Below are 15678 nucleotides of genomic sequence, written 5' to 3'. Positions count from 1 at the left end.
GCTGCTATCCAGAGACTATTAATAGGACAATAATGGCAGACAAACCAAGAGTCCAATGGCAACCAAAGACCTCTGGATCTATGGTCCACAAAAGATGAGTGGAAAACAAGAAAATTATGACCAGTTGAAGCTTTTAAAAGCAAAACCTTGTAGAAAACATCAGACATATATGCTCTTTCTCTCTCTTACACACACACACACACACACACACACACACACACACACACACACGACCTTCACAAACTTAGAATTAGTAGCTGTTTTTCAACATAAAAGTTAAAAATCAAAGCAAAAAATTGAAATATTAGCACAATTAATTGCAATATTTCACAAGTAACTTGGATTACTAATTTCTGACAAAAAAAAAAATTAAATATGTACTAATCAGACACATTCATATGCTTATGTTCATTGAACTGTTGCGCAGATTATAAATAGACCACATGTCTCCTCTAACTGGCCCTATTTTAGAGATCAGGGCAATATTAAATCACTCCACAACTTGTGAGTCTCAAGAAGTGACCGATAGCCATCCTTAGAGTTGCATGTTTGAAAAGTCTTTGTTTGATTTTTTCAGTTCAGTTGCTTAAAATGAAGTCACAGACTAAAGTTTGACAACAAGAGTGTGTGAGGCGTGAAGCTGGCTTTGCCAGCGAGTAACCTACCTGTGGATCTCACCAGCACGCCGCGCTGCTGACCAAACGCCACCTCCTCCTGCGGGACGTGGAGGGAAACAACACGACGGATCACTCTCCTGGCAGAGGGCGCGCTCGGTGCAGGCGGGCCCCTGCTCAGGCCGGCCGGGGAGCCGCAGCTCTCATCCTGCGCGTGCCAAGCCCACAGCAACAAGTTGTAACGGTACCTACGTACTTCGCCGTGCTCCTTTCTCTCCCTTGTCCTGTGTACTGCTCATTCAGTCAAGGGGGCGGCCAAAGACATTCCTGCGCCGCCGATAGATCCCACAGGGCACTCGGTCTGAGCAGAACTCAGACACCCCCCAGCCCCCAAAAAAGACAGAGAAAAAGCAAGCTGTGAAAAGAAAGGAGGAGGAGGGTTGCTCTTTCTTGTGGAGTACTTTGAGAGCTGCGTTACTAGCAAGCTCTCTCTCCCTCTCTCTCTCTCTCTCGCTCGGTCGCTCTCCCTCCACCCCCCAGGCAGATGGAGAACAAGCCACTTGCAGTGTGGAATTCCACAGTGAGCAGCGGCCAATCAGAGCGCAGGCTGCAGTGAGGGACACACTCCATAGCAGCCTGTGAAACGGACCTCCCCAGGCAGTGCTGCTAAAGGTAGGGAGATCTCATCCTCAGTTCCCCACTGCTGCCCAAAAAGCCCATGGGGAAGATTTTACAGCCAGATTGCTTAGCATGGATCATCAGAAAGAAGCAGACACTCCAGTGCTCACCTCCCAACTCCGCCTCCTGTGACTGGGTTACTAGCAGAACACACCAACTTCTGGAACTTCTATATCCTGTAGTTTCGCTCTGAGAAGAGGGACAAATCATGTTCACGTTTCATATTAACCAAATTCAGCTCTGAAGTATGTCACTTTTCGGTTTGTACGCGCGTAACTCATTAAGTTTCCAGTTGGACAGTTGAATCAACAGACAATGTGACATGAGATACATACTTTAAAAAAAAAATAAATAAAAAAAAAAAAAAACGGTATCATGTCAACCATCCCTCTTTCTCCAAAGGTTAACTTTGGAATTTCTATTCCGCAAGTAGATTTACAGCAAAAAGTCGTAGAACAGTCAAATCTTATACTAATGTGGGTTTAACCTTGCAACGGAATGGTGTCCCATTCAGGGTGCACATCCCCCCCGGCCCCCCCGGCCTTGTGCCCAGCGATTCCAGAACGGGATCCACACTGCCGTGATCCTGACCTGGACGAAGGGTTAATGAGAGTGAGCGAGTGTGTGATTGAGTAACGTGGCCTTATACGTTAAGGATTATACCAGTTGAAACACACCGATTCCTGTATTTCTGACAAAGCAAATTCCTGTACCTCACACACACACACACACACACACACACACACACACACACCATTGTCATTTTTGGCATCGCCGATCTACTTTCTCAAACAAGATTTTACACGCTAACACAAGCTACTGTCTGACACCAGCAGGAGTGAAGGAACTTCGGAGCCTCAGTAAATGACAACACATACGAATACAGTTGAAATATCACATCTCTCAGTCTGTTCAATGTCCATAAGTGAAACGGAATGGAGGCTTGGCCATCATATTTATATAATGAAGATCTACACAAGCGCCGCCTGAACGAATCCTGCCTTGACCGTCAACTTATATGAAATATTGACTTTGTTCTACAAGCGGTGTGCCTCCGCTGCTTTCCGCTCAGCAGATGATGTGACTCACCCTCTGAAATCTGTTCATTTGGTTTTCAGTTAAAGAGAAGTTATTTAAACAGTTTAAACTTCAGACCACTGCATATTTCCACTGGCATATCTGTGCCAATGGTAACACACAACAGGGACGATGCGTTCTGCAAGGTGTCAGTACTGATTTAAGATGAATGGCAGCAGCTGGTTAATTTTTATAATACCTGACAGTTTGTGAGTCAAACAGTGGTCGAAAGTTTGGGGTGTAATCTACATTTATTCATGCACCTGACAACTCTGTCCAAGGTATCTTACAATAGAACATACACTGCACTCCCTACAATCATGCACTGATTTATAAGGCAGAAGGAAGTCCAGCCCTCATTCACTCATACATATACTCACACTTCCTGGAATTCTGTGTCACCAAGTTATCTGAAACATATTGTAACGACCAGCATTACCGTGTTTTAGTGAGAAATGCGTTTACTGTAATTGGTTGGATTTGGGTGACGTATAGTGAATACAAGGGGATGATTGCGTCTGCCAGAGAGAGAAAGAAGAAAGAGCTAGGCACTACGTAAGCTGGGAAGGCTGGCTGGAAGCGCAGGTCCTTGACGAAACGGGGTCCTCGGACCGAGAGCATTATTTCCGTGTGCCGGTGTTCAATAAAACATTCGAGATGAACGCTTCCCGTGCTTCCTTAATTCACCCATCCAAACCCATGGCACTTCGTGCCACAATATCTTTAGACATTGGGAAGAAAATGAAACACTCAGAGGAAACATACGCAAACAGAGAAAACATGCAGACTCTACACAGACTGAGCTGGATTCAAGCCCGCACCCAAACGCAAAGCCCAGGTGATGCGAGGAAACAGTGCCACCCCTGAGCTACCAAGCCAGGAGTGATGATGAAGGATTCAGGTAGATTGTTTTGTACATACAACATCAATATGTATATTCTCTTGGACTTATTGATATGCAAAATTGCAACAACAAGGTTGTAGGTTCATGTCCCTGGTTGACCAAGGGAACTTGTGTTGTACTTTTGAGTGGTTCCAAGAATACATAGTTTTATTTAGTACACAGCCAATGAAATGAATTATATTTTCAGGTTCATATGAGACTGTCTGTACCTAGCAGTAGATCTGTGCGGTGGTGGAAAGGATGGGCTAGGTGTCCTTAAAGATAGGAGAACTTTTCTGTCGTGCATTGCTTCCGTGCTGTTGTCTGCCTGTTGCGTGAGGTGAACCTGTCCTTGGCTCGTCACAAAAAGCACTGTTCTGAATCTTCTCCTGTCCAGCCAGCCTGTATAGAGAGGTATTCTGTTTCTACACTGAATTCGCTTCACATTGTGCAGTCTGCACTAATGGTTATTACATCAGAGCAGAAAGTACGCCTTGACATTGAAAAACTATTCAGAGATGCTCAGAAGAAACAGTATGTCCTCAGCATGATAAAAGATGTTTTTATTTGTATTAGACTTAATTGTATCGTGCTGAAGAAAACCAGCTGAAATCCAGCCCTCCATATACCAGTAAGAATATTCATCTGTACAGTCCACACATTAAAACTGTCAGCTTTGTAAACAGCCTTGAAGAAATAAGGCTGCCAGGTGAATAAAAAAAAAAAAGAAAATCTGAATAATGATGACAAGCAACCAGCTGAATGAATGAATTAATGAATGAATGAGCAAAACAAGCACATATTTCTTATATCATATTACAGTTTATGGAATTCAATCCCTGTGTTCAAGAGGATGTACCCAGAAGCAAAGTAAATTGTTCTCGTAAGTTGAAGACACAGTTTCCCAGTAATTTTGTAAGTTCTCCAAGCAGACATAGGTCGCCACGGTAAAACACAGCACTCCTACCACTGGACTTGCTGCAAGGCAGCCAGTGGCACTGAATGAAACCGGACCTTCAGTACATATTGTTTTCAGTTAGCACATGGCTGTTTCATCAGCGTGGCTCTCGGCTCTTTAAACTCCACTAGTTACGCTAAGATCGTAACGTAAGAGCACTTGCTTTCTAAGAGCAAAAAGAGCGAAAGAACTCGTATTGGCAGAAACAGGAACAGTACGACCAAAGCGATGTTAATGATCACGACTTCTGCCGAAAACAATACTACTCCTTTCCCCATCAGAAGTGCCTCGAATCTCCCATCTCTGCCTGGAAACGACTCTTAAGTACATATGAAAAGAAATATCACTCCTTCAAGTGTAAGATTATGCAAGTTGAGACATTTATTTGTCAAAACATTAAATATTGTATGAGGACTGGAAGTAAATGAATTCATGCACTGCTCAAGTTCTATAAATAATAATTGCCACTGTATTTTTTTCCCCCCACTTCAGCCAGAGAAAAGGGCAGCTAATTTCATATGCGAAGGACGGGAATTAAATTTGTCACCAACAGGTCCCGCTCTCCTTCACTTCACCACATAATTAACATATGCCGCATGCCTTCAATTAAAAACAAACATGCAGTTGCCAAAGTATACAGTATGCAGGCAGCTTTGAAAACAGATAACGCTCTCGTGGCAAAGAATGAAAGACAGCGGAATGCACGTTTCATTCGTTGGGTTTAGACCATCGTTACACATGATGCATAATGATCCGTATCACATCTCCCTGTTATGAGCTGCAGACAATGAAGTTTTTCCTGTGCAAGACACAACTTCCTGGTGGGACCTCTCCTGAGCAGAGGGAGGCTGGCGGCAGGGATTTGCACAGCTGCTGTTTTCGGATACAGAGTCTCCTGTGTGTGGCATGTGGGGTCAGCAAAATGCCAGCTGGGCCAAGATCCTTTCCTAAGGAATTCCTGCTCAACATTCTGCAAGTCAGTCCATCTAACCAGCACCACTTTGCCCTTGCTTGCCTCTCTCGCTGTGTGTTCAATCGTCAAGAGCTCTCTATAAAATGAAGCAAAAATTAAATATACTGTGAATAATGAACCATCACTGAGGAAAGACCTCACAATATTATATTTACTGGAAGAGCTCATGTTGCAGCACTAAATAGCAGACTACCATCTAAAGATAATGAAAATATAAAGCACTATAATAAAAATGGATATGGAACGATGAGGAATATATTCAGAATAATCCCAGCCACATGATATGCACATCCCCCTGTTATGATACCAAGTAATCTTCTTTCTAACCTGTTTGCCATTTTTTGGAACAGAATCATAATTGGGTGATCATCACAGCGCTGACACAGGGTAAAATATGTATGAGGACTCCTCCTGAGCGTGCCATACTTTTCCTCCCGTTCAGACATCTTGTGCACAGTCGATGGAATCTGGATTTCAAATATGGAATATCTCAAGCAGGCACAGCTGTTTCTGCGTTTCTTTGCTAAAGTAGCTGGTGTGACTTTGCAACCTACTTCATGCGTTAATTTTCACCCATTCTGGTGTGGTAGCAGAAATAGCAGCGATAAACCTCCAAAAATTCTGGTTTGTATTTAATAGTGATTTGATAAGCAGTCGTAGTTTCCCCTAAAGCTGAAATGGGGGGGGTGGAGAGGGCTTTATAAACATCTAGTTATTCTTTCAACCTCCAGAAAGGCTGCATGTCAAACTCCCAGCAGACCCCACTAAAGCTTTAGGATGACTGCTGAACACAAGTTCTGATCATGTGTGCCTGTTGAGTGACAGAAACTCCATATATTAGCCTCGTAACGTGCCAGTACTGGGCTTGCAGCAGGAGATGTTGGTCGACGCTGCAAAGAACATCTGTTGTAAATCCAAACAGGTGCTGGAATTCACCGGGATGTCATGCAGCTCTGCAAGATGGGAAGCTGTAAACGCAATGACCTCATTCCACAAAGTGCGTGCTGTGGACCTCCGGCTGGAATGCCACGCTGTATTTGCTCACACAGTGGCCCCGTTTGTTTTTTGGGATTTTTCCTCTTCCATTCTATGCAATGCTGCGTCCGCCGAGGACCGTTCGAGAAGCTCGTCCTGATCTAAATCCTAAAGAAAGATCAGGAGCCCGATATATTTACCCTTGGCCTTCCTTTCTCATTTTGCTAAATATTTTACGAATTTCCCTCCATGGAAAGTATTGAAAATTCAGCCATATTTTCAAGACATGTTTTCAACACTTTGAGTATATTTAAGAACTAAAACATCTATTGCTGGACAATACACAGACAAAGAGCGTTAGCTCATTTAGCTAAGAACTTAGATTTTCTTGAAAAATAAATTGATCGTATTCAAGAATGTTCAAAAGTAACACATGCCATTATAAAGAACCAACAACTATGGAAGAAACAAGAACTGCAGTGCTCATAATTTGTCAGTTAACTGTAACTGTTAGGCAGCTACTGACATGCCAGTGAAGTTTGCTGCATTCCACCCCTCGTTGACTTTTAATCTCCACCTGCAAATATTACCTATACTAGGGATCTTCATTTGTTCACCCAAGAGATCAATGACAATTTATTTTTTAGCTTCTTTTAATGACAAAATTCAGTATAATTAAAAAATCGTTTAAACATGAATTTAATGTCATTTAAATGTTTAAATGTCTGTAACAGAGAAGTAATGAACGTTTGCTTCTGTCTCTGAGTCCTATTGGGCTCCGTGCACCGAATTACATGAAGGCAGAACAATACAGCTAATCCTCTGATTGATGAATGTAATGTTCCAATCTAAGATGAGACATAAACCACTGAATTGCTTACAGAAAAAAAAAAAAAAATGCAGTATGCAGGATTAATTGAAAAAGAAAAAGCTTTGCAAATTGAATTAAACTTTAGCAGCAAATTTTACAGTAGGTGTAAAATATCAGTCAGAGAAAAATGTACCCCAGCCCAGGACACACTTTGAGCACACCAAGTCCTTCTTGTGAAAGACAATAGAGAAAATGTGGGAATCCAAGCTCAGCATTTTCAGGCCCAAAGATAACAGAAATCACATGCAATTTTATGATTGTTGTACAATTATTGTTCAGAATGAACAGCCAGTCCTTGTAAAACAAAGTTGAGGCTGATGCCTGAAATGTGATGCCAGCAGAGGATGTGGGTTGTAAGAGGAAGATGGGCAGGAGAAGACCAACCGTTAGCCATCCCTGCTCCTCTGGGAGCAGAGACACCATAGCCCTGGAGCCCAGTCAGGTTTTCAGCAGGAAAGAGGTAGGGTGTGAACTGTGAGAAGCATTAATACCTTCCAGAATTATAAAAAAAGACTTCCAGAAAAAGCACTCAGCTGACACCTAAATGGTGTTCTGATCCAACCCTGTGCTGTAATGCACTTTTGTTTACTCCGAGTTGTGTGCTGCTTTGGGGAAAAGTGTCTGCTAAATGAATAAATGCAAATGTATAGCCATGTTATTCTAAAAACAGAGTGATGCAGGTGACCCAGACCCACAGCTGGAGAATGGTCAGACTGGTTGAGATCATTTAGATTAGCAAGACATACTTTCAACCTTTCTCTTAAAAAAAAAAAAAAAAAAAAAAAAAAAAAAAAAAAAAATTATATATTATATATTATATATATACACACACACACACACACACACACACACACACACACACACAAATAAAGAAAAAAAAACTGGGCAGGAAACTTTGACCTGAGAGTTACCAGTTGAAATTCCAACAGTGCTAACCATTAATCACTGCTGAAGTAAAGACTTCACTCTGTATTTTAAAAAGGTTCGTATTACTTCAGAGTAAAGTATCTACTAAAAGTAAAGCAAATAACACCTTATGAGCCTTTCCACTTAAGATCACAATTATTACCATCTCCACAGCAGAACTTCTTGGCCTGAGAAATCCTGCACCCTAAATGGCGTACCGAATGTCGCATAAAATTCCAATCCAGTTTTGTCCTTCTCTGTCATCTCCAATCTGAGAGATTACTGTTCGGTTCTAAAAAGGATATCTTTCACATATTGGGATTTTGTAAGGAAATTCTTTGATCATATACTCCATAATTTTGTATCTACATATAGTAATAATTTGTGCGTTTGTTGCTTTTTTCAGACACTTCTGACGCAAAGCTCATTAACAAAGCCGCAATTTGAAAAGAATGTAAACCGATTGGTTCCGGAATAAAATGCTGGAAAGTACAACTAAGAGGTGGTTTCTGGGGCTGGGTGTGGCTGTCAAAACTAAAATTTTGGGAGTCTAAGGCTGGGTATACAGGATGGAGCTGGGGCTCCAAAGGTGCCATTAAATGATGCGTTGTAATTATTACAGTAATTAAGCCCCTGAGAAATTTGTCAGAATGGGCATAAACGTGTCTTCCTTCCACGCACACCACTGACTCGCCTTCCACAGCTTCCAGCAACAATCCCGCGAGGGAAGATTATGAGACTCAAAGCCAAGAACAGGACAGAGAGAAAGGAAAAACAGCCTCTGAGCAGAGATTCATCAGCGCCCTGCTCTCAATGTGAAACCTGAATATAAAAAAAAGATGTTAGTAAAATGTGCACGTTCTCCGTGCGCGAGCCTGTCAGCGCTATGCAGGCATCGTGCACGGAGAACAGGCGAGGACGGCTTTTTACTCTCGCGGCAAGACCGGAAACGAGCGGGTCGAAACGGTAAAGGGATTCGCTGGAAAGGTTTGCACATACTGCAATGAAGTCTGCCCATGTTTAGATGAGACCAGCGCACACACAAGTATCACATTCACCTCCCCCCTTACCGATGACTGGACGGGGCTGCTCACAGCAGCGAAACCGAGTGCCTAATTCTACAATGACAGCCTTATTTGGCTCAGGGCGGTTCACCTGTACCACCCTTCATCACCCTCCGTCAGAGCAGAAACAAATAGCACTTGCACAGGCCTAGGGGCTGCTGCTTGAACACAGAGATCCACTGAGATCAGATTAACCTGTAAGGCCCGTGTGGCAATTTATACATACATACTTCGAAAGAACAGCAACACCCACACATAAGCTACATTAACCGTCCGTACAGCAAGGCACACATCTCTGGCGATGGGATGTGATATGGAACATAAACCCCCCCCCCCCCGCTGAAGCCACTTGTTCCGAGCAAGGTCATGGCAAGCAGGAGCCTAACATGGCAACAGAGGGTGCAAGGCTGGAGGGGGAGGAGGACACACCCAGGAGAGGACGCCAGTCCATCACAAGGCAGCTCAAGCGGGACTCGAACCCCAGACCTGCCAGAGAGAAGGTCCCGGCCAAACCTGCTGTGCCACCACGCCCTCCCGGAGCATAACCGTTACATTGCATAATGTCTTAGTCCGCAAGTTTTTTTTTTTTTGTTTTACACTCTTTCTTTAGCCGAGTTTTCGCCCGACTGAGTACTATATAAATAACTTAGTGGTCTACCATCTGGACTGAACTTTCTTGGTCCGAAGTCCAGCGACCCACTGCTAACTTGGGTGGTTCTCGTTTCTGCATATGAAGCGAATGAAACCGTACTCCCAGATTAGACTGTCCTATTTATTATTTCCCTTCAGAAAAATGCAAGAGAGACACATGGGATTAGTGAGGTACCTCGACTTCCTGCAGGAGAAACAAAGTCCCCTGCACGGCGCAAATTCAAAAGATGTCATGGATATGTTAAATTTACATGCTGTTGGTTCCTAGGCAATTTTAATTAGGCAACCAAATGCTAAATGTGTGATATTGTGCTGACGTGAGGATGCTAAATTATGCCAGTCCCACACAGAGAAATCCTGGCTTCGGAAATTGTCCTCAGTGATGATTCACCCAAGTTACGCTGGACTGTTCAGTCCCTGAAGAAAGTAATAGTAATAAAAAGGACCTGTGTTGGCCAACAGAGGTGTTGGGGGGAGCGGGGCCATTGAATGTGGAGTATAGTTCAGACAAGTTATAATCTCACAAAAAACCAAAGTGTAACGTTTAATTTAACTCTATATTTGCAATTTGTTTCAAAAACATAGATATTACCCATTACATCATAAACAGACAAATGAAATGAAAATAGCAGAAACATCTAAAAAAAAAAAAAAAAAAAACGGAACCCGTATACTCCATTTCGTTTGAGTGCAGTAAAGTATGAAGACATACTAGTTTATAAATAAATTTCACTGAATTTTGCATTATGGTGAAAGGGAGAAGTACAGTAATAAATCCTATATCTCCCCAACTGAACACAAAACAGCAGATCTAAAAAAGAGCCGGGGGTGGACTGTTTGCTTACTGCATTCTCAGTTTCCCATACCTCTGGAAATATGGGCCTAACGTGCCATGACTCTAACATCCCAAATTATTTGACAAAAGTGTAACACAACAGGACCACAAATAATAATTCATTACTATTCCTCATCAATTAGTCATTCTACTTGCCAAGTAATTAACAATAACTATTATAAGACTGAATTTAACTTTACTTGTTTTTTGAACTCAAACCTCGGTATTAGCAGGACAAAATAAGGATGCAAATTTCTGAGTTGCATGCTGCCACATTCTGCTGTTTATAAAAGCAATTTACAAAATAATTTAAAGCAAAAATGCAAATTAATTACAGCATATCCATTTTCTTGTTTGGATCACTGTTCCAAATTACTGTATAAGACACCAAAAGCTGTTAGCTCATAGGAACAGTGCGGACATTTCCAGCTATGAAGCATAAATTTTTTAGGTTTTTATAAATTAGTTAGAGGTGTAGTGTACTTAACAGCACAACACGCTTAATATTTGTATATATTTAAAAGCTTGATTCAAATTTCACCTGAGCATCACAATCTAACAATACAAATTAATCAAACAGTGTCTCAGACAAACACTTATTTTTCCGCTGTGAGAATTTCTTATTGACTACCACTTGCATGCAGTAAATGACTCCTAGACACCTAATATCTGAAAAACGATTACAGAAAAATGACTCAAAAAAAAGCATATTTGGAGATGTTGCCATAATTTTTTTTTTTTTTTTTTAATCCTTTGGTTCTGTTCTGTCAAGGTAAAAGGAAAAACGCATATTCAGAGTTGCCCCTATAAATTATTATAAATACTCATATTGTCTATCTATGAAAGGCACAGGAACATAGGAATGTATGCATGCAATGTATGCATTTTCACAGAAAGATCACTAATGATACAAGTGTTCACTCTACGGGATAGGCCACAGTTTATCCGGGCCTTTGTCTGCTAGGTCAAATCAAAGGGTCATGGAGTATCGTTGAAACATCTTGCTCTCCACAGTGGTGCGAAACATGTGGACATGCTGACAATCAGTGAGGTCCAAACATCAGTGGAAAATCTTAAGTACAGCAGCTGGTCACTACTCAGCCTGAAGTGCTTTAACATGAATTTCCAGCTGATATTCCGGTTGTATAAACATGCAAAGTGATGTACATGTGGATAAGGCCATTTTTTGTGAAGAGGTATTACTTTGGCTCTCTGGGCACAGCATGAAAATGCTAGTGAGGATGGACTTGTGAAAGCAGCAGGAACACTGTCTACATGGAGCCAGACATCTTCCAAAAAGCTTCTGTTTGTGTTATAGAGGTTCTGCAGCACACATTTCATAAAACCTCACTGGAGGTTTGGCGAAAAACCATGTGGACTTTTCAAAAATTATAAGGCACGCCTCTATATTCACAATTCTGGTTTACCTCCAACAACCATAGATGTGACAGGGAGAGGCAGAGGGGATATTTCCATCCAGCAAATAAATCTGATGTGCCCCTCAGTAGTTGTGCATAACTCACCGAGTACTATCGATAATATTTTAGTTCTCCCCAAGCTGTTATACTCCTGCAAACAACCGACCTAATTTCAAACTGAAAATTAGGTGATGTTAATTCTCCATTTCCTTTTAGCCACTGTGGAAAAAGCAGCAATGGAATAAAGTTATGCTGATCCATTAACTTTGCCAACCCTAGGGTGCCAAATTAATGTTCTACTATACAGCCCAGTGCCATTCAGACATGAGCGGAGCTTTTCACAATCCAAATATTAGCTAAAAACACCTGGGGCATATCTAGCATATTTGGTTACATCTCATATGTTTAATATACTGTTACATTCTTACCCAAATACTTCACTTTTTTGTATAAACCATCACCACCACACACCCAACAATTTTTCTGAACTCTTTCCTCTTTCAATTTACTCATTTGCGCAAGTCTGGGGATTTTCAGCCGAGGAACCGATCTAGTAGAATTAACGTCCTTCCCATAGCTTACACTGGTACTACGAAAAAAGTTTTGCCTTTAATCCTTGGTGCCCCAACCAGATCAAATTCTTAAAGCAGTTTATGATCTCAAACACAAACTTGACGGACGTTAACAAAAGATATGCATCAAAGCTGTAAATAAATATTATGTTGCTACAGTTATACCCCTCCCATTTCTCAGTCCCTGACCTTCTGGGGTGATAATCTAACAAAACTGCAAAATGCAGGACTTGTTTCTAATAAGTAGAACAGCTGAAGTGCATGTTAAGTCTACAGGGGGTCAGTCTCCCACAAGATCCATGGTATCTGCTTGTGCACTTTACCCATGTATGCTTGTTTATTAAAAACTCCAAACATCTTCTACAGATCTCCTAGCAAGCTTAGGGCTGCATGCATCTGATTTTTTTTTTTTTCCTTTTTTCCCCCCCTTACTCAGACCCAACTTTTTTCTGGCTGAGAAAAGCTTGAGAACCACAGTTCCTGTCATCCTAGCCCTCCCTTGAGAAGGCTGTCAGTCTGAAGTCAAGGAGACTCTCAGCCCTACACATCTGTACAGTATGGACTGCGTCCGGTCAATACAGTTTCCTCCCTGGGAAAATGCTAGCCTTTTTTTTTCCCCCCCACTGAGGAGGAGTTGAGAGCTTCTCTGATGTGTCGTGTTCCATAACAAGCACTAATGTTTGCCAGCAAAGCAGAGCAGAGGAAACCAGTCTCCTCCATGACTATTTCACAGAACACATTTTACTGCATAAGCAAGTTACATTTTATTATGGTTCAAGCTATGCTGTGTGTTCACCACTTAAAACAATGCAAGCAGAAAAAAAAAAAATAAATAAAAAATTGGTTGGAGGAAGTTTAATCAAACAGTATAACATTCTTTTGGGCCAGTTATTGCCCCGAAAGAAAAATACCGAACTCTCGAGTTTCACTTGCTAAAACTGGCAACCGCTGGTTTGTAATCAGCAGTTTCCATTATACCCATACTAAACAGGCGTACAAGTCAGTTAAATATTGTCTTGTAAAGCAGTAAACACATTTAAAATCAAAAGGATGCACATTAAAGGAGATGGAGATTTCACCGTAGGTGACAGTTCCTCGCTGCAGTGGTACTCGGCAAGGGGGCATCTGAAGCAGAGCTCCTCTGAGCTCGGAACACAGCCCTGCAGAGCAAAGCTAAACGCGCATAATGGCTCAGACAAAAGTGCTAAATCCATTAAAGCAATGGCGTTTTATGGCTTGATTAACAGCATACCGCAGCGATAAGCAAAAGGTATCAAAATGCCATTTCTTCAGACCTGGCTCTGAATGACAAAACCATGTCTGTAAGCTGCAGTCAAAAAACAGACACATGATGGACAGTGTGACATCACACTGAGTGTAATGTGCAGAATGCTGAACGGACTGGGGTAACAATGACTGAAACGCACAAAGTAACATATGCTGCATGTAAAATGATATATAACACACATACTGTACTATTAGCATTACTAGTATTGAATACACCGAGTCCAACACATGTTGAATGTCAAACATACTAAACACGACACACACCCTCCAGGCATGTACAGGTTAAATGTTTTTCTGCAAGCTGACAGATCCCTCAGCAAAAACTAGCACAAAAAGCACAGCATTTTTGCTTTTTCGGATGCTTTAAGCATGACTCACTCCTGCAAACTCACAATTCCATGGGAGAACAGAAGAAAAAAAAAAAAAAAAAAGGTTTATTCTAGAGTCCAGGGAAACTTTTATGGTCATTCATTTGAATGGAGTAGAAACGTGTGTGAGACTTTACACACGTTTTGTAACACTGAGAGGATGAGCCCAACTCATCCATTGTTTAAAATCCTGATCACATGGAGCGAAGGTGTTTCGTAAGCAGGTATTTCCCACCATGTGACTCTCACTCTCATTCGGTGAGCAGAGCACATCACACACACTTGTGTTCGATTCAGAAAAGCATCCTTCAGTCCCCAACAGAAGCACTGGGACAGGGTCTGGCCCCAGCTACCATCTCTCATTCTGACAAGCCATGGATTACAGAGACTTAATCTACTCTGAGCTGTGATCATCTGAGTTCGAACATGTGCAAAAAAATGACAAATCTCACAAAAAACATAACCAATAAAAAGAAAGCTAAAAAAAAAAAAAAAAAGCCTTTTTGACATCTGCCTCTAGTCTGCTATTAATTTTTCCCCTCACTGAAAAGACTTCAAGCAAGCTTTATGTTGCTACTGAGTACTCCCCCCCCCACATCACCAGACTAAGTTGAAGAACACAAAGTTCTGATCTTGCATGAGGGACTGAGTGTGAAAGAGCACAGAGCCCCACTGAAAGCCATGGGCAGATGTGCCAGCCTTGCCAACACCAATACCGCCAAAGTGCTGACCGGTCAGCCACCCGCCTTCAAACTGTTCGCCTGCGTTGGTGAAAAGAAAGCTCCGCCAGTTCTTACCGCGGTGGGGGTCCTGCTCTGCCGTGTCTCCAGGCTCCATAGCTTGCGCGTGAGGGGACTGGGCATGCTACGGTAGCCAGGCCGCAGGGGGCGAGCGGTGTATGAAGCCTCTTCGGCAGCTTCCTCTGCGAGTCGCCGGTGCTACATCTGGCTCGGGAGAGATGAGCGGCTAGGGCTAGACAGGCCCCTTTCCAGCGCTCTCCTCTCTCGGCTCTTAAAGATACAGCGGCTCCTTTTACCCGGCCATCCGCTGCTCCCCCACCAGCTCCCTCCGCCTCCTCAGTCACTATGCCCCCCGAGCTCTGCTTACCGCTCTACAGGCAACCCTGAGAGAAACTGGGCAGCAGGTAGCAAAGTGGTTAATGACACGGGCCTCAGACCAAAATGATGTTAATTGGAACCCCCAAGAGTGCTCTTGCAGTTGCCGAAGGATAACTACTCAGAATTGCTTTGTAAAATATCAAGCTGTCCAGAGGAGAGGTAAAAATCAGAAAAAGAAAACCGGTTTTAAAGGCTGCAATAAAATACCGGGAAACGCTAAGATTAAAAAGAGAAATGCTTTTACAGACCTTCTCAGTAGAGCCAGATTTATGAGCGAAGGGAAGAGATAAAGCGAAACAGACTGTGTCCTTCTGAGAGTGTGAAGGCAAAGGGAAAAAAAAAACATGAATATCAGTGTGAACAGTTGCGGTGAGTCAATAAAAGAAAAAAACACACACTCCTGGGTCTTTGCTCATGAGCTGGGTGTGTG

At 42.3% G+C, this 15678-nt stretch overlaps 1 protein-coding gene across 3 annotated transcripts in view; it reads right to left on the bottom strand.

The window, feature by feature from the left end:
- Positions 1-15058, bottom strand: part of dab2ipa (DAB2 interacting protein a) — a 156512-nt gene extending 141454 nt beyond the window's left edge. For 2 of the 3 annotated variants that reach the window (XM_018759463.2, XM_029259560.1), the window contains exon 1: positions 14928-15058. In XM_018759463.2, coding sequence (XP_018614979.1) covers positions 14928-14967 — 40 coding nt within the window. In that variant the 5' untranslated portion in view covers positions 14968-15058. Of the gene's footprint in view, positions 1-665; positions 886-14927 lie in introns of those variants that run through there. The other variant, XM_018759469.2, reaches the window with a different exon arrangement.
- Positions 15059-15678: the final 620 nt, after the last annotated feature.

This window comes from Scleropages formosus, chromosome 17, assembly GCF_900964775.1.
Source record: "Scleropages formosus chromosome 17, fSclFor1.1, whole genome shotgun sequence".
Lineage (NCBI taxonomy): Eukaryota > Metazoa > Chordata > Actinopteri > Osteoglossiformes > Osteoglossidae > Scleropages > Scleropages formosus.
This window is presented reverse-complemented; position numbering and strand designations above follow the sequence as displayed.